Source organism: Pleurodeles waltl, chromosome 8, assembly GCF_031143425.1.
Source record: "Pleurodeles waltl isolate 20211129_DDA chromosome 8, aPleWal1.hap1.20221129, whole genome shotgun sequence".
Lineage (NCBI taxonomy): Eukaryota > Metazoa > Chordata > Amphibia > Caudata > Salamandridae > Pleurodeles > Pleurodeles waltl.
In genome coordinates, this window is record NC_090447.1 from 1,419,524,945 (window position 1) to 1,419,546,497 (window position 21,553).

The window sequence follows — 21,553 nt, forward strand, 5'->3', positions numbered from 1 at the left end:
CCCCAAAATCCCAGAATATTATGGGACAACAACACTGCAGGCTGTCAATGCGCACTGTCCACAGTTCCGCGAAAGAGGCTCTTCCGTGACGCTCTAGTGGCGCCAAACTGGGTTTGGGGAGGCGCGCGTCACAGCCGAACTGTTTTTTTTTGTTTTTTTTACGGACGAATATAGTGTCTCTACAGACCACTCACCAGTTCGGATGTACGCTTGTTCAACTAGGTGGCTCCAATCTTCCAATCATGCCGCTCCCAGAAGACGCCCGGCATATGTACAGCCGTGGGATTGGCTGCTACGCGACCCGGAAGTGGTAACACTAATAACATCCGTTAAAACATCAAACACGGGGACCGGAGAATTTTGGTTCACTACATGGATGATCCGTGTAAGTAATGGACATGTGGTTCTTTTAAGCATGGTTGCTAGTTTTAGCAAATAAGAAACCTATGTTACTCTGGGAAAGTAGTACTGTATTGTTAACAAAGTGTTAGTGATATTGCATACTTTGTTTATATGAAGCACTACACTGTTAAGTTGCGGGTCTTTACCGAGCAGATTGCTGTATTAGCTATTTGCGTTTCTTCCGTATCTATTAATGAAAATAATGTATAATTCTGACACTGCTCTTCTGATTTCCCTGTTCTTCCAAATCTTTAATTTTTTCTTGAGTCCATGCTTTCAGCAGTCTTTGGCAAAAAAGAGGTAGAGTTTCTAAAATGCTACTTCACATAATGAAATCATGTCACTTCAACTTTGATTATAAAAATAACGATATACTCTTTGATCCTGATCATATTCCGGGAAAGCAACCGGTCACGCTGGATGTCAAGCATCATAGCATAGTTCCATGACCATCACATACCGACTGGACCGCGTCATGTGGCAGTAGTTGGTTTCTGGGCAGCACGCCTAATAGAGATTGATATTTACCCCTGGTGTTCCTAAGTATACGGTTATTTCATTCCATTTGGTCACCAGATTTGTTTATATATTACCTTGTCTCTCAAAAGATGCAACAGTGAGCTGTCAAGGCTGATTCCAGGAATTGGTAAAGAGATTCAAATTCAGAATGAATAGTAATCTCACTTGATAAGCTCAGTCTCTGTACGAGGTATATTTTTTACGATGGCTTGATTGAGAGGAGGTGAATATGAAATTAAAGTCCAAAATTGCTAGATGGCTTATAGTTTCCTCGCGTTACCCAGTAAATGTGATCTGATGTGTTCATGCGTGCGAAGTATCTGTGTGCACAATGTGTCTTCCCACGTGCACGGCGGCAATGGAAGGCAAGCTGGCCAACCTATTCGCAGCCACGCTGACATAGGCAATATTATTACATTCCCCGTTATCAAAACTATTGCCAGCGCTAGAAGTGGAAAAAGCCCTGTTGCACGTCAAATGGTTGCGGCAGTCAAAATACCAAATTTATTGTTTCAAGTTAATAAAAAAAAATAAAAAATCACAGTATCACCAAATACATAGTGCGTTCAACAGATAAAATCTTAAAAGTATGACACCTTCTCACTTGTAGTTATATAGTTTGCAGCAGTAAGTGGGTGGAGTCACAACGGATGGAATCGTGTGGAGTGGAGTCCGACAGTCATTACACACACACACACACACACACTCTGTGATAACTCATTGACTTAATCAATAGATCTCAAACAGACTGCATTTTAAATATTTTACAGTTTAAGGCACCAGCTGCAGAGATCTTTGTGTACCCAGCAATTTCCAGGATTTAAAAACTGTAAGAAACTAGTGTTTTTTGCCCTTGCCAGAGAAAATGCTAATTGCAGTGTCACAGGTTTGTATAGTATGTAGATAGTTCAGTGGGTTACTGCGTTTTCTGCAGAGGTCTTTGTGCTATCTGCAGGTTACAGGTTGTACTTCTTATAATGAACCTTGGGGAGATATGAACCAGCGTCAAGGAGCTGCATGCAAACGGCAGTTATAAAAACATATTAGTAAGTGCTATATGCATGGTTATCTGTGTAATGAATCTTATCTTGAACTTCTTATGGTGCATGTGTAGTGACGTGATGTGTCTCTGTATCCATGGGCTGAGTGAGCCTGCTGTGAGAATGTGCTAATAAATGGTATATGTTGGTGTTTGTGTACTGGTGGAAGGAAGCCAGGGAGTTGAACATAGTTGAAGAGAGGATGTATCCCTAACATGGCCTGTCAGTCTATATCTGTAACCTTATAATCTTTCATGGATCCATCAAGACCCTGCCCTCCAACTACAACAGCACACACATCTCTTACCTACAGAGCTTGGAAAACTCATCAACCTCCCTCAGAATCATGGTTTAGCTCAAGCACTTGTTAAGCGACAAGCTGTCTTTGTTTTCCGATTGTCATCAAGATGTTAAGCTCTTGCTATCTCCCGCCCAACCCAAAGACATGAACAAAAAGAAGTGCTGATGGCTCTCTATGTTATAGACTGCCAGACAGCGCAGCTGTCTCGTTTGCTAAAGACATCTTTGGGACATTAAAAAAACTGACCAAGGAATGCATTCTGCCATTTGCTCACCATTGGCTTTATGGTTCGTAACTCACATTTTCTGGCTTTATTTGCTTTAGGCTGTTCAGCTTGAGTTTGTCCCGCCCGTTGCCAAAACCTTATTTACTGTATTCTTCCACAAACTTGCTTTCTATAAACTGGACTTTACATCCTGTTCTTGTCATATTTGCTGTGCATTCAAAGACCGAGGTCAGATGTCAGACTCTATCTTCCAGGTAGCTTGTTGTTTGTTTTTATTTTTCTGACTTCAAAGTGAGTGAATTTATATGACAATCCTGCTGAGTACCCATGTAAGACAAGAAGGAATGTTATTTTTTTCATTTTCCCCTAGCCCACAACAAAAAAAATGAACTGTGCATTTTTTTGGTAATTCTGAAGTGTGGTGGAAGAAAAATGATTTGAATACGATCAAACACATCAGTACACTAGGTGATGACATTTGCAATCATTATTGTTTGTATGCAGTAAAATTTATTTTGGTGAAATGTAATGCCCATTTCAATTAGAATATATTTCTGCAATGGCAGTGCACTAGCTCACAATGCATACTCCACACTACGCCACTTCACTCCACTCTATGCCACACCGTTCCATTCTACGACACTCCACTCCTCCCCTCTGACACTCTGTGACGCATCACTCTACTCAACGCCACTCACTCCATGACACAAATTATCTAAGCACCTCCACTCTATCCCACTCCAGTCTACCCCACCGCTACAGTCTATCCCAATCTACTCCAGTCTACCCCACTTCATTCTATCTACCCCACCTCAGTTTACCACTCCACCCGACCACATTCTACCCCAGACTACTTCAGCCTACCACACTGTGACCCACTCAAACCCAATCTACCCCAGTCCACTCCACTGCGGTCCAACATACCCCAACCCACCCCACTACAATCTACCTCACTCCATTCTACCCAACTCCACACCAAGCTACTCCGCTCTAGTCCAATCTATCCTACTCCACTCAGTCTAACCCAGTCAGCCACACCAAACTCTACCCCACCACACCCAGTCTACTGCACTCAACTCAAATCTACCCCACTCTGCACCTATACACCCCATTCTACCCTATTCCAATCCGCTCCACTCAAGTGTACCCCAATCCAACCCACTCCACTCTACCCAAATCCACTCCAGCCTACTCCACTTCACTCTTCCCCAGTCCAATTTACTCAATTCCAGTTTTCCACTCCAAACTTCCCTGCATTCTTTCCAACTCCTTTCCACTCCACCACAATCTACCCCACTTCTTTACCACACTCCACTTCACACCAGTCTAACCCACCCTACTCAGATCTACCCCACCCCACCCCACTCTAATCTAAACTACTGCACCCCAATCTACCCCACCCCAATATACCCCTATCTACCTGTGATGCTATTAATTGTGTTTGACCAATGACTTTGTGTTTCACCACTGCGCATATTAGTTGCTCAATGTTCACCAGTAGCACATTATATGTTTTGTTCAGTTTAGCTGCCTATTGGCTTTAACATGGAGTTAGTCATTACATTCTGTATTCAGTTCAGCTGCCTATTGGCTTTGACATGACATTAGACATTACATTTGATATTTAGGTTAGCTGCATATCGGTTTTCACGTAGGGTTAGACATTGCAGTTGAGACATTACAGATGTCTGTGTTTTTCCACAAGATGGACCAAGCTGTTTTCTTCACACCAGACCTTAGCTGATAAGAGCACGTAGATTTTGTGTTTACCTTGCAATCCAGTCTGAGAGCGGATTTGCACAGGAGAACTGGCCACTCTCCAAGGTTGTTCGGCTCTCACACTGAGTTTGCTTTTAAGGATGACTCTGGGCTACAGTGAATTAGATTTGAATCTGCTTGACTTCAGGCTGGAGCTAGACGTCAGTTGCCAGTCTCCCGTTTGGGTAGAGAATCTCTTTCTCGCAGTTGACCGGAGTCATCAACTTGCAGACCCCAGAAAGATGAAGCTGAGTTATAGGCCCTACGGTGATGAATTTTGACTTTTATGCTTTGCTTTGCAGTTATGTTATATATTTGCTGTGTACATTGCAACTGAGAAGTACTGCGATATATTTTGCTTTCATTGCTGCGACTACTTTTGAATGTGTGCTTCCAATCTACTAATTTCGTCTCTCAGGAACTTGTGGGTGAGGGAGAATTAACAACAATAAAGGTCTTCTTTAAACTCAGAAGTGCATTCCAGAGAGGTCCTGAAGCTCCTATAGGAGATAAGTGGGAAAGCAGAACACTACCCCACCCCTTTGCAGTCTACCCCACCCTATTGCAGCCTACCCCACCCTATTGCAGCCAACCCCACTCTGTGACCCTCTCCAGTCTACCCTACTCCCATCTACTCCACACCAAACCACCTCACTCCAATCATCCCTCTTCTATCTACCCTACTGCATTCCAATCTACCCTACTCGAAGCCACCCAATCTACCCCAGACCTTGAAAAATATAAAAATGTTACTAGACCTGCTGGTTTGAGTAAGTTTAATAATCTGCTCAACCTAACTTTAATATACTTGACCTGTAAACAAGTCTCAAATTGTGTGATCCTAGGCAAATATTTTAGTTTACAGAGTTGCCTTTTTCTTCATTCTCACATATGAGTACACCGTCAAATATGTGAGCTCAGCATTCCTGATGTACAAAAAAACCTCTTCTGTTTGCTAAATAGACAAAACTTTTGCTTCATGTATTATGAGAATCTATGCCACATATAGGGAACACACGATCCATGTCTTGCCTCTTAGTTTACTAATAGCATTGCCATCAGGGCAGGAGTGTTTAATTTTATCTTTAAACACTCACTTTTCATAAATATATTACTAAAGCATGATGTGTAGCACACTGTCATTTACAGACAGTAAATTTGCAAGAAATGTCTAAAAACGATCCCACTAACTTGCAGCTTTATTTACAAAACTATATAGTGTATTAACAATAATCTGTGATAATAAGGTTTCAGAAAACCTATATATCATTTGCACACCAAGTAAAGTTTTCTGATTTTGTTTTTATCCTATTAAAGTATTTATTTCATCACACAGAAGTACAAAAATTGGGCTTTCACAACTTCTGAAATATATTTTGAAATGTTTGTACAGTTGATTTATTTATTTAAATGTGTGTTAAGAAAAACCTGACACCCTGCAGCCTTTCATTTCACACTCGGACAGTTCACCTTACAAAATCTTAGAACTCTGCAGTCAGAAGGAACATTAATTGTATGAAAACAAACAGACTTTTGACCTCTGTCTGTGAACACAGAACAAACGTGACAAGATAAGAACAAGATTTAAGGGCATCTTTATTGCTCCTTCACTTTCTGACTGAATGGAACACCTGTTTTGTCAACACGCAAGACGGGGCGAGTAGGTCATAAAAATAGCTCGATCTGATAAAATATGACTCGCCATAACAAGTAGATTTTTCGAGGCCTGTACCCTGCTCCACTGCACCTCACTCTTCCCCCAGTCTATCTCACTCCACTCCAATCTCGACTACACCCAATCTACCCCGCTTCACTCTACCCTCACCTATCTACCCCACTCCACACATTCCAGTCTACCACACCTCACTCCAATCTTCCCCAATCCACAGCACTCCACCCTTTCCCAGTCTACCAGTTCCACTCCAATCTACCCTAATAAATCCAACCTCATGTTACCTTACTCCACTTCAGACTACCTCACTTCAGTCTACCCCACACCACCCCAGTCTACCCCAGTTCAACCTACCCATCTCCAATCTCCCGTGCTAATCTACCCAAGTCCCCCACTCCAATCTACCCCACTCCATGCCAGTCTTCCCCACTCCACCTCAATCTACCTTATTCCACTCTACCCAAGTCCAGTTTACCCAACCCCACCCTGCTCCACATACTTTTAGCCATGCTGAACAGCAGCCGCACTGATGTATACCATGGATAAAACAGTTGTATAGGCGAGACCTATTGGCTTGTTCAGCAAGACATTTGTGGAGGACCCAGATGCAACCCTCATCCCAGAAGGTTGCTGCTCTGAACACCAAGCTCAAAGTGCAAGCACTCCTGAATCTGTCCCGGTGTCAGCAATTCCCACCAGGAGAGAGTCAGCACATTTCAGTAAGGCCTTCTGGTATCCTGAATCCTGCTCAATAACAGCTGTTGAATCCAAGATCCAAATGGCCCTCCACCCCCCGATTTCCAGTGCTTACCATGCCAATAATTTATGTTCCTGGCATAAAAGCTGAAGGTATTCACGCATGGGCATGTTGAGAATTCGAAAGGAATTTGTTTTATCTCCATTAATGATCCATAAGGGAAAATAATACATCTGTCCAGTTTGGCAACCAGCTAAACCATAGGAAAATGCCTCTATTTGCCAGCCAGTACAAATGGCACATAACTGTTTATATTCCACAGATGCCTTTCTTAACAACCAGCTACCCATCGTCTGTGCCCGTTGCTGTGTGTGGATTACTTCACTGGTTCTGTCTGATTATAGTGCAACTATGTAGATCCCTGTGTTCGAGTCCCCTTCTCCAATGAGCCCCCCTCTCAACTGCCCAAGTAAGCACCTCTATGGTGATAATTTTTACAAAAACATTTTTGATTGACTTTTATCTTTTTATTTTTATTTAAAAAAAATACCAATTAGTGCGCTCCAAGGTGATGAGGACAAACCTGCAAAATGCAGTTGAGAATTTTTTGTTTTGCACTGATCTACATTGTCACCCTTTTATATGCGATGGAATTTGTGGCTATGAAACTAAGACCTTGAAAGTATGGAATCCTTGTGCCCTCTACCTTAGCACAGTGTAGTTCACCAAGCAGTTCGATTATTCTAATGCATGCTCAGGTGAGCGAGAAGGAACAATACTGACAATGTTGATCAGCCAAGGAAATGGTAGTGAAAGCTCCATTGTTCCCTATCCGACCTCAAAAGCTCAATATGACATGGACGGCTAGCAATCCTTTGAGGTCAGAACTGAAATGGGATAGAGATATTGGTCTCCCTACTAGAGAAGCAGGGATGCAGCAGATAATGATTGAGTTCCGATTGACAGAACTATATGGATGCATCCTGGTACTGCAGTGACAGGAGTGCCACAGGTCAGGACTGAGACATACTGGCAGAATAATGTTCGGGTTTGAGTATTGGAATTTTATGTCTTTCTGGAGGCCAGCAGAGGTACAGTGGTAGAGGTATATATTAGTTTAATTAATAGTTTCGCTGAAAAGGCTGCAGGTTATAAAGAGCTTTATATTGGTTCCAGAAATGTTTGAGAAGGGGTTGCAGGTCAGGCTTCAGATGCATTGGCAGAACAGCATGTGGGTGCCATTTATGAAATAGAAGAGGGTTTGACAATCCAGGCTTTACACTAATGCTGGGTCCTAGTTGAGGAGCACTGTGTGATATAAGGGTCTCAGGACTGGAGCAGCAGGGGTTTTATTGGTCCTTTTTTAGGTGCATTAGCAGAAATGTTTGTGGACTTGACAACTGAAGTGTCAGTGGCAGGGGATACTGCAGAGCAGGACTAAGGTATGTAAAAGGAGTTGTGTGATTTCCAGTCCTAAAGCAACAGCCTATGTTGCAAATCAGGACAGAGACGTTTTAAAGCATCATCAAAGCGGGCTCTGGCCCAGGGCCCCAGCTTTTCAGGGGGCCTCCTGATAGTCACTTGTGTTCTACAGTGAGTCTTCCTGTGATCACATTGGAAACATATTGATTCAAATACTGTTTTCCTTTAATTTATTTTAATGTAGGGGATGTGTAAGAATCTATTTAATACATTTTGCAGAAACATTTGTTTGTTTCATGCAACATTTATAAAAAAAAAAAAAAATCTTTTAGATCAAAACAGGACTTCATTAGAAATGGGAGGGCATCACAGAGATAATTTGCGAGTGAGCTGCTGTTATGTTACAATATTGAAAACACACATCAATATCCTGCAATACTAGATGTATTCACTTTAACAATTTTGACAAGTGTGCCAATGCACTGTCCATGACCTGACCAAAGAGGGTATGAAAGAGCTGAAATTGGGCCATGAACTCAAAGCTGTTTCAAACAGGGCCCCCCAAATTACGTAGGCCTAAGACCCCCAAAATCCTTAAGATGTCCCTGAGTCAGGATGGAGATGCATTGACAGAGATGTGTGTGTTTCCCACTACAGGACTAGCAGAAGGTAGTGTAGATCAGGTTTAAAAAGTCTAAACGGGGGTGGGGGAAGGCAGCATGTTGGTGTGTTGTTGTCAGCAGTGTCTTGGTTTCACATTTCAGGTTTGTTGTATACCTTCCTGGGGTTATAGTGGACTGCTATCCATTTTACTCAGTTGCAGAACTCACTCCTGCATAAGATACAGCTCTTTTCTCTCAAGTGCAGCTGTGCTTAGGTTTTGTTGGTCTATGGCACATCCATTTCATCTCATTATAATCATGCACTTCAATAGCTGAGATGTCTGCAAAAAGTCTTAAAGGGCTGCCAGTGAACAGTAAAGTCGCAGAGAAATAAACTGCTCAGCATTGCCAATGACTGTCCATTCTTTGTGGTGTCGCAGGTACCCCCTTATATAGTGGCAACGACAAGGACCTTGGTTCGGCCTGACAAGAGACTGAAAGACTTTGTGCAGATACTCAGCGGTCGGACCCAACCATATGCCAAATACCTTCAGCCTAAGGCAGGCATTAGATTAGCTCTGTATGTTTTGAAGGACAGAAATTAGCAGGCCTTACAATAAAACATTTGTAGAAGTAGCTATAATCACAAGTTGTGGTATTGGCTAAAAGTCGTAACCTAACACTTAAATCAATGAGGTATGGAAATTGGCGCTCTCTTTCATTGGCTCATATTGGTTTAACCTGAAAATCCTATTATTAACTGTTCTTTCTCAGAACTCCATAACATTTAGGTTTAAATCCTTATTATTCACCACATAACAATCAGTGAAACCTCAGTGAGTACAGTAAAGAAATTGCATGCTACTTCAATGTGTAAGACCTCCCACTGCTACCGAGATTTTACCAACTATAATCATGAGTTTCTATTATCTCACTTTTGCTAATGAATATTACCTTGCTGCCCCACAGAAAGTCATTCCTTTCAATTTCAGGGGGTTAGAGGTTGAGATGGGAAAACTCAAAGCCCTCAACCGAACTCAGGGTCCTAAATCCTTGTGAATCCCCAGGTCAAAGCAGTGAACTAATACAAAACACTAAATAAGTTATGCCATGCTTACAGTGGTAGTAGAATACTTTAGTACTGAACCATTAAGGAGAAACTGGGCCCACCACAAAGAATTACCATTGCCCTGGTTACATCAAGGTAGAATTATATTTTGTAGTGCCACCCGCTCCCTCACATTGGCCTCAAATGTTTTGGCAGCCTCTCGATCGGGAAATACATATATATTGTCCCCTTCACAAATTCTTAGATGAGCTGGAATCCACAAAGAGGCAATAATCCTTAAAGCTTAATTGGTCCTTCTTTACAATCTGCACTGCCTGGCGACATCTCAGTGCGGCCAAAGCCAGATCTGAAAAGATGTGTATTTTACAGATGCCCGTGATTAGGTCCTCCCTTTTTGATGCAGCTTTAGCTATCTTCTTTCTTTGCTGTTTCCCAGTTCCACCAGCACTATACTGCCCTCTGCATTTTTATCCTCTGATCAGCTTGGGGCGAGGAAGTGTATTTTTACCTCCAGAACTGTCTGTCTCAAGTTTTTTGTCCAGTGCCTAAGACTGCAAAAACGGCTGAGTCTCTTACTGAAAATCACTCCATACTGGGTGGGCTGGAACACCTGGGAATCAAATATTTGTGATTCTGAACTAATTTCCTAGAAATCACACTTTATTTTCTGTGTTGGTCAAGGATGAGAATCCCCAGTTCTGACATTTCTGTGAGGACTGCAACGTTTCTTGGGGTTTTTGCACTTCATCCTCAATATCAAACAACTTCAGCTGAACAGCTCCCCCTCGACAGTAGCCACCTGGCCTTTATTTTTTTCAAATGCCTGCTCCTGTGGTTGAATTTGTTGCTCAAACTCCCTTGAGTACCCCTGCAGTTCCTGCAAAGTTAACATAATTAGGGATTTTCTATGTGAAAAGGGAGGCTCTTCTGCTCCCCCACCTCCCAAACCGATTGTAATTAATTTCTCTGGAGAGCAAAGGGAAGGCAGACCCAAGTGGAAAATAAATCTACCTTAGTTCTCAATATTGTTTTTATTGGTTGGTTTTGGGCTCCATGGTCTCTCGGGGCCTAAGCTAACAGCAACCTATGCCACACACAACACTTGTGTTAGCTGTTGTACATAGGGATGAGGGTCTTCACTCGCACTCCCCTGCACCGCCTGTAGGCTTTCTCCCTGTTAATGCAACACAGCACCCACTGCTGATGACTCCCTCCAGTGTCCGGCTGCACCAGTAGAATAGACCACTGTGGTCCTGGGGCAGCACCTCTCCTCTGCTGTCCCTTTCCCCTCCCTACCTATGATGCAGTGCTGCATTTGTTGGACTACCAGGCTGCTGAAAACCCTCCCCATATACTTTAAAGCCTCAACAATTTATTAAATGTTCAGTACTGCTAAGGAAGTTGGGGTTAAATCGAAATGCTAATTGGAATTAGCTTCTCATTTAAATATTGTTTGGTTAGCAGACGTACGGAAAGTGAATTGAAAGAAAAATCAAAGTAGTTCTTGAGTAGCAATTATTACTAAAACTCTTCTTTTTCCTAAATTATACGTTTCTCATTCCTCATTCTCTACAAAAGTTTAATACTTTATTATTCAGTTTATGTTGGGCATGTGAAGATATTGTTGGCATCTTCTAAAGCTTAATTTTTGAATATGAAATAGTTAAATCCTTTTGGACATCAATATGGTACGGAATTATGTTTTAAACTCTGTGCATTTTTCCAGTATTATGGTTTATTACACTATTAAGAAATATTGGCATTGTTTTCAGCAAGCGTAAAATTGTAGATCGAGTAATTGCTAAAGGAATACAAGAAATTGCTTTGAATTGGGAGATAAGTCACAACTCTTTAATGAAGGGTTATGGAATGGCATTTGTTTTAATCTCAACATTGCTGTTAAAATTTAAGATCTTAGAAAAATTAGCAAGGAGAGAACTCCTGTTTTATACTTCAAAAAACGATCTCAAATAAGCCAAAGCAAAATTCAAAGAAAAAAACATCCATGATTCTTTAAAATACTTACTTAATATTGCATTGATTTTGTCTCTTTCTGTAATGTCATGATACTTCTATAATAATACTATGAAGACTGTTGATTTAGTATCATTATATGCGATTTTATTAAATGCTTCCATTCTATTTTTGTATCCTTTGTCTTTTTTTCCCTCTCTTCCCCTTCTCTTTCTTTTCAGTACATTTTTGCCATTTTTATGTAGTTGGCAAATTTGAATGTTTATCCTTTACTTTTCAGAATGTTAAACGCGACCATTGGCATCTATTGTCAGTTTTATGTTTGTCATTGGTAGCTTTCATTGTATTTATGATTTAAATTAAAAAAATAACTTAAACATCTAAATGTGCATGTTCTGTAAACGTAGGTTCTTAGGTTCATTATGCAACTGTTTTTTACATATTACTGAAGCTGATAACGTCATAAAGAAGTCAATGAGGAAATTCTGATTGTTTCCCAGACTCATGGCTAATACCCATCTTATGTTTTTAGGTACTTAATCATGGAAGATTTGAAGTTTGATCCGAATGAATTTGTGAAGAATGTCTCTTTCACGGAAACACCCAATTACTGCATCTATGTAAGCAACTCATGCTTTTATGTTGTTCCAATTTTTTAAAACTTGTTTACCTTTGACTAGAGTGTCCCTACTTGGAAACATGTTCCTACTTGGTAAAAGGTTATGGATATTGCAAAGAATAGTCTTTTGTTGTATTTCAAACCTACCATGATGCTAAATCTTTTGCAAAACCATTTGACTCACAAATGTTGTTACCCTATGCAGTGTCATGATTTGGATTTATATTTGGCAGAATTCATACAATTTTGGTTGTTATTGCACCAGTGTAGATATGGTTACGTCAGAGTTCCCATAGCAAAGGCATATTGTTTTCTTAATAACTTTGGTGCTGTTTGACAAATCTGTGTGAATCATTAAAAAACAAATGATCCTTTTCTTTGGCTTCTTCATGGATATTTCATGCTCTTCCATCTAACAGGAGCAAAGTGAAAGGGGATGTCAGAGATGTGAGTTCCTATTTTAATTTCCGTAGAAAGTTTTGCTCTTGATAAAGGAAAAAAAAAGTCTGGCTTTACACCAAACTTGGGTGAAAGTTAGAACCTTACTCAAGGATTGTATGTTTGTTAGTTTGATCTAAATCCATTCAGTAGTTTTTGAGAAATTAGCATTTCAAGAGAGGCTCAGGAGTTGGCATGAAATGGTTACATTTAAGAAAACAAGTTATCCTGACAGATGACGTTTCACGAGTTTCCCCTGTATACCAAAATTTAAATAATAAATCAAACCGTAGTTATAGTAAGTATTGTGTTTCCATAGGAAATGCATTTTTGGTTTGCTTATATCTTAGACTTGGTTTACTGAAACGTGTCACAACTTTCCATGATTGTTTTTATTTTTATTTTGTTTTATTTTTTTACCTCGCATCCTAGCTGGAAAGTTGTTGAATGTTCCACGAAGCAAGGGCAAAAAAAAAAAGAGGGGGTCCTAAAACACATTTTCCCCATTCATTAGGTCGAGCGTGCAAGCGCTTTGACCTGTTGTAAGTATTGTGGGTTTAAACAACACCCATCACTTGAATTTGTTCCTGGGCTTGCCTTTCAAAAATTACTTGATGTCATTGGTAAATTATTTATGTTTGTCCTGCCTTGAGGCTGTTTTTGTAATGCCTTGCAGACTGCCCCTGTTACATGGATTCTTGCACGATTGCCAATGCACTTCAGCATGGGTAAACTATTTTTTTGTCACTCCCCTGTGTGCTGCATGGTGCTCACAGCGTGAACAGGTACAATAGCGTGAACTCACTTGACGGTATTGGAACCCTGGTCACATTGTTCACAGTTACCTAATCAGTGTCATTTCTTATGGATTTCTCCTTAAAACGCTTGAAATTGGTGAATGCTTTACATAAAACAGAAATCCTCAAAGTGAAAGCGGCTCTCCCAGCACAGAGAGCCAATACTACAATATTCACTGCACTCTGGAAAACTCAGCCCATAATGCTTTGCAGGGCATTCTTTTTACAAAACATTTTTGCTCATAACTCAGCCTGTGGTGGTCCTAGGACAATGGGACCACCACCAAAACACTCACAACGTGCTCTTTCTGTCCCCAAAATAATTACCTTTCCCACCATTCAGTGTCTATTTAAGCTCTCTCATGGCTGGAACTTTTGTTTTACAGCTGGGAGTTGCTTATGTTTTAAGAGCCTTGTTTGTAATATTATTGTTATAGGCCTGCTAACCCTGAATACATGTAATACACTACGCCCTCTGGGGGCTAAATATATGGTTAGACTGCATTATTAATTGCCATTTTTTGTGTGGTTATGCCTTCTAGCGGCTAACTATATAGTTACATGACCACGTATCTTACAAATGCTGTTTTAATTCATTGTGGTGTCCTCTAGGGGCTGTTCTAAGCATTACAGTCATATCAACATATTAATATTTTTGTGGAATGGAAACTTGTCCCATAATGCTTTACAGGACATCACTTTTACACACATTTTTGCTCATAACTCAGCCTGTGGTGGTCCGAGGACAGTGGGACCACCTTCAAAACGCTCTTTCTGACTACATAATCTCTCGGTCCCCACACTAGGTTATTGGGGACCCAAAAATAATAACTCCTCCCACCGTTCAGAGTCTTTTAAGCTTTCTCATGGCTACAACATTTGTTTTACAGTTGGGAGATGTTTGTTTTTAAAAGCCGTTTTTGTAATATCATTGCAGTAGGCCTGCTAGCTCTAAAATGCCATCTAGGGGCTAAGTATATGGTTACACTGCATTATTTTCTCCTTTTTTTTCCATGGTGTTATCCCCTTTAGGGGCAAATAATATGGTTACACAACCATGTTTCTTACAAATTATATTTTTGTTATGGTGCCATCTAGGGACTGTTTTGAGCATTACAGTCTAATGCCAACAGTTTATTTCTGATAAAGGTTTCTATGATAACTGTATATGTTTTAATACTCTCCCCATATTACAATTATGACCATAGTTCAGGCCAATTTAACATCCTTATTACACTACTACTGTTTGAACACTCTTGATATGTTTGGGTGACCCTTCTAGTTTATTTCTCCTCTGTGGATCTGTGTCTTTTTTTTGGGGGGGGTGGAGGGGAATTGTTAGTCAGCCAGAAACTCTGATGGTGGAGTGGTATAAGTGGTATTCTATTGGAATTAGCATGGCAGATTTAAATTAAGATGTTAAATGGCAACATTTCATTTTTTGCTGCAGATAGAGGAAGAAGGTAAATGGAACTGCTTTAGTTATATGCAGAGCCATTGGAATTATATGGTCGGAAAAGATTAAATTATGAGTCGGGGTTGACCAATTATTTATATGGCAAGAAAAGTACAGTTATAATGTCAATAGCTCTAATTCAAGCACATGCAAGACCTATTGCATTACAAATACTTGTTTTTCCATTGGAGCTTTAGACACAGCCCAAGCCGTAGAATGGATTTACACCAAATGTATCATAAACCTAGATCTTGGTCCAGAAAGAGTACTTTTTGTGATTTGGTGTAAATCTGTTGTGCTGTTTTTGAGCAATTAATACATATTTCACTCTGCAGAGGATCCGCAGACCCAGCAGATACCTTGGAGAGATCTCATTGTCTGCCACCACTTCAACAAGGTTGTGGCAGCAGCCATTTTAGGATTCTGTACTCAGTCCGACAAAAAAAAAAGCGCTGACTCCTGCGTGTCCTTTGAAAGAAAAATAAACCTGGGGATGGGGGGTTTCAAATTGTTGTTTTTGGGAAAGGGGGGGCGTGCCCCCCCCGCCCCAAGCCTTTCCGAGGACAAGGTGGACAGTGCCCCCCCCCCTCCTCCAAGCTTCTAAAGGCCACGGGATCCGAACCACGGGGCTGTGGTGTAATTAAAAGGGGAGGCGGGGCTGTGCGGCCGCTCCCCAAGCCTTAAAAGGCCTTGGGGACCCCATGCCTGAGGCAGGCTCAAGTACTCTGTCCTGGGGAGCCCACCCATGAGACAGTTGTTTCCCTGCCTGCACTGACGAATGTAGGGAAAAATGTGTTTGCTTCTACGTGGCTGGAAATTTTTTAAATCTTCAGCCAAGCAGGAGCAAACATGCCTTCCCTGCCTACAGCAGCGCAGACAGGGAAGGCATGTTTGCACCACCCCGTGGGAGATTTAAAAATGCTCCCATCGGTTGGGAGCAGATTTCTGATTCAAACAGATATTCCTCCTGCCGGGCGGGGACAAATACTCCTCCTGCCTGCGGAAGCAAGCATAAGCAGCTGCTCCCTCTGGACAGGAGCAGTGCCGTCTCTTGCAGTATTTGAGGAGCTGGCTGGGGCCCGGGTGTCCCGGGGCTCCTCCATTGGACCCCACTGTGGTGCTTGGTGGGTGCTCCCGGTGGGAACCGGGACACACACCCATATTTTAGAGAAGCCCTGGGGGATAGGGTCCCCAGGGTCACACACTGCTTGTGAAAGGGTGCAGTGCACAGCCCCTTAAATGTATATGGTTTGGCCCAGAGGGATGAGGTCCATTGGTACTCTTCTGACTGAGGAGAGTGGCCCACATGCTGCCCTACAATTTAGAAATATTGTTTGTTCCCGGGGAGCCCCAAGGCCCCTTCTGGCTCTGAGAGGTGGACCACACACTCCCCCCTCCCCCCTTTTTTGGAAAACAATATCCCAAGGGATGGGGTAGCTGCTGCCTGAAAGCGTATTCTACACCTTTGGCCAGGCCCTGTGGCCATCCCCTGCTGCACACGGCTGAACACCATGCAAAGTGTGAGTTTGCCTGCCTGTGGGGTGTTGGACTCGGGGCCTATCTGCAGGCAACACCCTATGGCCAACCCCCCCCACCTGCCCGCTGCGCAGGGCTAATGGCTATGTGCAACGTAGGGTTGGCTGCCTCACAGTGGGTTGGATATGTAGTCGAGGTGCAGCTGTGACCCCCAGAGGATGAGTTATTGACCCAGAGAGGATTGGCCCGTGACCCCAATGCCAGGTGACCAGTAGTCCAGTGGCAACTGGACTTCTGCCAGCACCAGTAGGAATTCAAAAGACATTGAACCTATGACCAGGACCGCCTCACCCTCTTTGTGGACTGAGGCTTATTCGCAGCAAGACCCCCATCAACCTTATTGCAACTGCAACATTCTTCGAGGAGCTTCAGCATCCTTCATCCCTTGCATAAGGACCACTTCCATAGGAAAGCCCTGCAATGGATTAAAGTGCCTGGAACTGACTGAGGACTACTTCACCTAATGAAGTGATAGTCTCTGAGGACCTTGCTGGTCCACTTTGACTGGCTCCTTACTGGAGTTGGTCACCTAAAGTGACTCATAAGTGACTGCATTCCAGATAGCCAACCTTTTTGTCAGATTAATTAATTTTTCCAGTCCTTGTTTGCGGTTGAGTGAAATAATCCAGTTTACCATAGCTTGTAAATACTGTATCTCCAGAACCCTCCGGTGGATCTTTGTCATTGTTGTGCCTAGAAATACATACAAATACAGTCTGTTTCTATAAATTGGTGTTGGATTTCTTTGGTGTCTTGTCTATTTCTTCTTAAATGGTTTTGATGCTGTGTAAATGCTTTACATTCACTTGTTTGTGTAAGCCTTGCTGCACACAGCTACTTAGGGTTGAACAGAGTCCCCAAGGGGCTGGTAAGTGTATTAAAAAGTGAGGTGCACAACCACACCATATAATACATCCCAGTTCCTCACAATATGTTTATTAGAACCATGTTTCCACCCATTTTATTTTTAAGCTGCTAATAAACTTGGTGCAGGTTGACAAATTCTCCAAATCACAAAGCTTTCCAAAAGGTTTTTTTCACCTTAGCTTCTTCCTGGAATGTTTCAGGGGAATATGTCAATCGGGGGTTAAGCAAAAGGAGTGTGGGTCCCAAAACGTGTTTTCCCTATGCAGTTTTCTATAGGCGCTTGAGACATAGCTACAGCTAAAATGGCGGACTGAAATCACACTAAATTTGACAGAAAGCTAAATCTTTAGCCAGAAAGCTTGCTTTTTGTGATTTGGTATTCTCTAGGTTTTGAGAAACTAAGGCTACAAGTATATGTATATTTCATGGCAGGGAGGATCCATGATCTCAACCACCCAATCTGAAGGAATGTTGCAACTGTTGTCGTAGTGCTATGGGACTCGGTCCTGAGTTCTAAAAATAACAAAATAAAAGGGGGCAAGGTAGGGGCATGGCGATGGGCACCTTTCTTTACATTATTAAAGAAAAACAGAAATTCAATGGAAAAAAAACAAAGGTTAAAGAGACATGATATTTGGGGATGGGGAAATGTAGGTTAAAACATAATGTTTTAAATTAACAGACTCACTGAAATTTACCAGTCCCAATTGTAACTATAACTCATGCCCTAAAGAAACTATACATTTTGCCCTCACCATGTACAGAATCATGGCATGTTCAATAATAACTGCACTGATAACATCCCTAATGACATCAGAGAAGACATAATTGATAAGAACCCTGTGCATGGCTTTTTTCATACTCGCTGAAAAAAACACTAAAGGTTAAAGTGGGGTTATAATTAGGTGAATATGTTGGTGACAACATTAACGTTTTGACCTAAACAAACACAGAAATTGACCAGTTACAGTTAGCAAAGCTAACTATAACTTGCGCCCCACCACTGCTTATGACCGTATAATGAAACCACCGTTTCTGTCAACATGGTGTGTATCAATATGATTTAATCGCCCGTCATTCATGAGTTAGTGAAGGAATTATAGTTTCCAAGAGAGATGAAGCAAAGCAATGTTGCAAACATGGGAAATTAGGCACTATTCTGAAAATATCATAGAAATGTCAGGACAGATAGACTTGAAGGAAAAGTGTGCCATATTGGAAATATCCAGATGCTATATCCAAAAACGGCTTGTTAAAGTAACGAGTCATGCAGCATCTGAAATGTGTTAACATCATTAAGAGCAGGTGTGGTATATAGGGCATTGATATTTAGTTCTCATCCCGGTTCGCTATTAGATCTTAATACATAGTTGTAAGTGTGATATTGTGTAATCTGTATAGTAAGAGGATAAATAATACTATGTTTGTTGAGACCTATCCTGGCGGTGTTAGAATGTGGTATTCCACAGGGTAAGTGTGGCGTTGTTTTCACATCGTCGTATACGAATATGCTTCATTTATATCAAGTTGATGAACCTGTTGGGACGAAATTCATTTAAGTGTGGAGTGATTGGGTGGCTCTTGCATGTTCTTGCATGCAATTTTTCACTGTCTTTTTTTATGCTTCTGACATACATTTTGTTGCAGAGGACAATGTAAATCACATATGTGGTTAAACAGTTCAAGACTTCTTTGCTTTGAATTTTAAGCATGTTCTTGTCCCAAAGGGTCTTACTCTTATTTTTGGCATAGTTACACATGGAACAGCATAAGCAGCTAAAAGAGCCTATAAGTAGGAGTTCTTAGTTAAATAATGAGATAGGTGGTCTGGACTGCTGTGGTTTTTCCTCTGAATGGTTATGTCGAGATTCATGTCCATTTTATTGACTTTGAGAAAAGTTGCATCTATCATTTTCTAGTAAAATCCTCTTGCCAAATTGATGATGTGCTGATATTCTTCCTTTACTACAGTTTCTTCTCACTCTAAGAAGTTAATCTGGCAATATATTGTGTTTCTGATGTGATGGGTGATTACTGTTGACATAGAGGATTTTGTTAGCGGTTGTACTTTTCCTGAAAAATCTTGATTGTTGATTAGAGCTGCTTTATAATACAGCTATGACCCTGAATTTGGGGTTAAGTTGTAAAACACAGGTATCTCAGATTTTGCAAGCTCTGCACTAGTTACCAGTACAAAAGAGTTTGTATCTCTATCACAAAACAATACACAAAACAATATATAGAAGAGGAAAGCGTTTCTACTAGAAATACTTGTTTGCATGACCTGTTTCCTAGAATTCCAAATCTAAACATCTTTTCCACCTCCCAAAATTTAAGATACAAGATTAGGCACTTGCTCCATTGCAGCAATCACATCAAAGTAGTGAAACTTCCAACAAATTTCTTGCATGCATAAACACATTTTTTATTGTTTAGGAAGTGACTTGAGGCCTTCCTTTTCACTCTGGACAGCGGAGTTCTGACTGATTGCAACCGGTCCTAACTAAACATACTGTTTTGCTTTGGCTTGTTAATGATATCTCTCTCTGGTGCCATGACACTTCATTCTGATTCTATAAATAAATAATTCATTTTATTTGGAGACTACCTCTATAAAATTGGCTGCAGACAGTTTTGGTATGGAAGGGGATGCTGGTTTAAGAGAAGTACTTTTATTGTGAGAAAGATAGCTTCCCATGCCAGTGATTGATTGTGTCTTCCAGAATTACACCAGGGTTAATCAAAGTAGAGTATCTGCACAATTTTGTATCTCTTGAGTTGTATTTATAGATGTAGTTGGCAATGAAGGAGGTTATGGTCTATTGTCAAATATGCCTTCAGTTTGAGTTTACAAATACATTAAAATTAATACATTTCCTATAGGATTCTATGTATGTTTAAAATGTGAACCCAACTATAATGTCCCTGTAACCTTTGGTTTTTTTAAGTGAAGTTCTATTTTTTAAAATTTATTTTTTTTAATTCGCTTTCCTTTGGTCACAGGGATGTTAAAGCTGCGTCTCAAAATAGCTGCCAAACTTTCTTGGTTGAAATGTTGGCAGCCAATCTAATCTCTGCACAAGATCAAGAAGATTCACAAAGCCTTCACTCCTCTAAATATACAAATGTGGTTTTCTTTTAATATTTAAAAAAACTACTGAATGTATTTAAACCGAATAATAAAAAGCCCTCTTTTTGTACCAAAAGCTACCTCGCTGCCAAATTTGGGTTAATTCCACCCAGCAGTTCAAGGTGTAGTAGTGTTCAAAATCCCTATGGGATTTAACATGGGAAAACAATTTGTTTTTATTTTCCCTCCCCCCCCCTCCTTTTTCTTGGGCCCCCCTTGACGGATCCTTCCAAAACTTTTTTGTGAAGATTCGTCTAACATGCCAAAGATATAGCCAAGTCAAAAAAATGCTTTTCCAATGGAAACTAGGGTCCTACCTATGACTATAATTATATATAATCTGTGTGCGTATGTCAACCTTCCCATTCATGAGTATGTTAGAACCTTATTTTATTTCAATTTAGATATTGCAGATCATGTAATTTTAAAAGATTTTGATTGATCGTGGAAGGTTTGCGTCCCTAATGATGTTTTGGAACTACTGTAAACTAAATTTTGGTCACAACCTCTATTATGTATTTCTCAAAATGTATCAAGCGTGGTGGTCCTTGACTTGTAGAAAAGATCTGCTCTCTATATTTACGGGCTAATTTCTCTCCTGAGTGGACAGGCAAAAATCTTTGTTCTAATTAATCATAAGAGATGTTGAAGGCTGAAAAGCGAGCAAACATTCATTACTATTATTTCAGACTGGTTTTAAGCCCGTCACTGAACTACAAATAACATTATAGCTCTTTATTAGCTCTTAGTCTAAACCATCCTCCCTCATTCATGCTGGACGCGCATCAACTGCTGTAATGTTCGTGCCTGCCATCTCCGAGGAAGCGAACATGCAGCCAGACTACAGGGGAAAATGCATTGTGCTGTGGAAGTGCACCTTTAGGTACTTTGTTGTTGACGATCCTGCGCTCAGTTGAACCTAGCCCACATGACCCAGTAGCAATGCCAGCCTTGTAGGGTGGTCCCCCACCCTGTGCTTAATCCACGAGGGAGCCGCTGGGTCTTGCGGGTGACGGGGCCAGTGAGCC

At 41.1% G+C, this 21,553-nt stretch overlaps 1 protein-coding gene across 1 annotated transcript in view; it reads left to right on the forward strand.

Moving 5' to 3' along the window:
• The first annotated feature begins 315 nt into the window (after nucleotides 1–315).
• LOC138248710 (E3 ubiquitin-protein ligase TTC3-like) overlaps nucleotides 316–21,553 on the forward strand; it is a 1,210,547-nt gene continuing 1,189,309 nt past the window's right edge. The window contains exons 1-2 of the mRNA XM_069202542.1: nucleotides 316–385; nucleotides 12,215–12,302. Coding sequence (XP_069058643.1) covers nucleotides 12,225–12,302 — 78 coding nt within the window. The 5' untranslated portion in view covers nucleotides 316–385; nucleotides 12,215–12,224. The remainder of the gene's footprint in view (nucleotides 386–12,214; nucleotides 12,303–21,553) is intronic.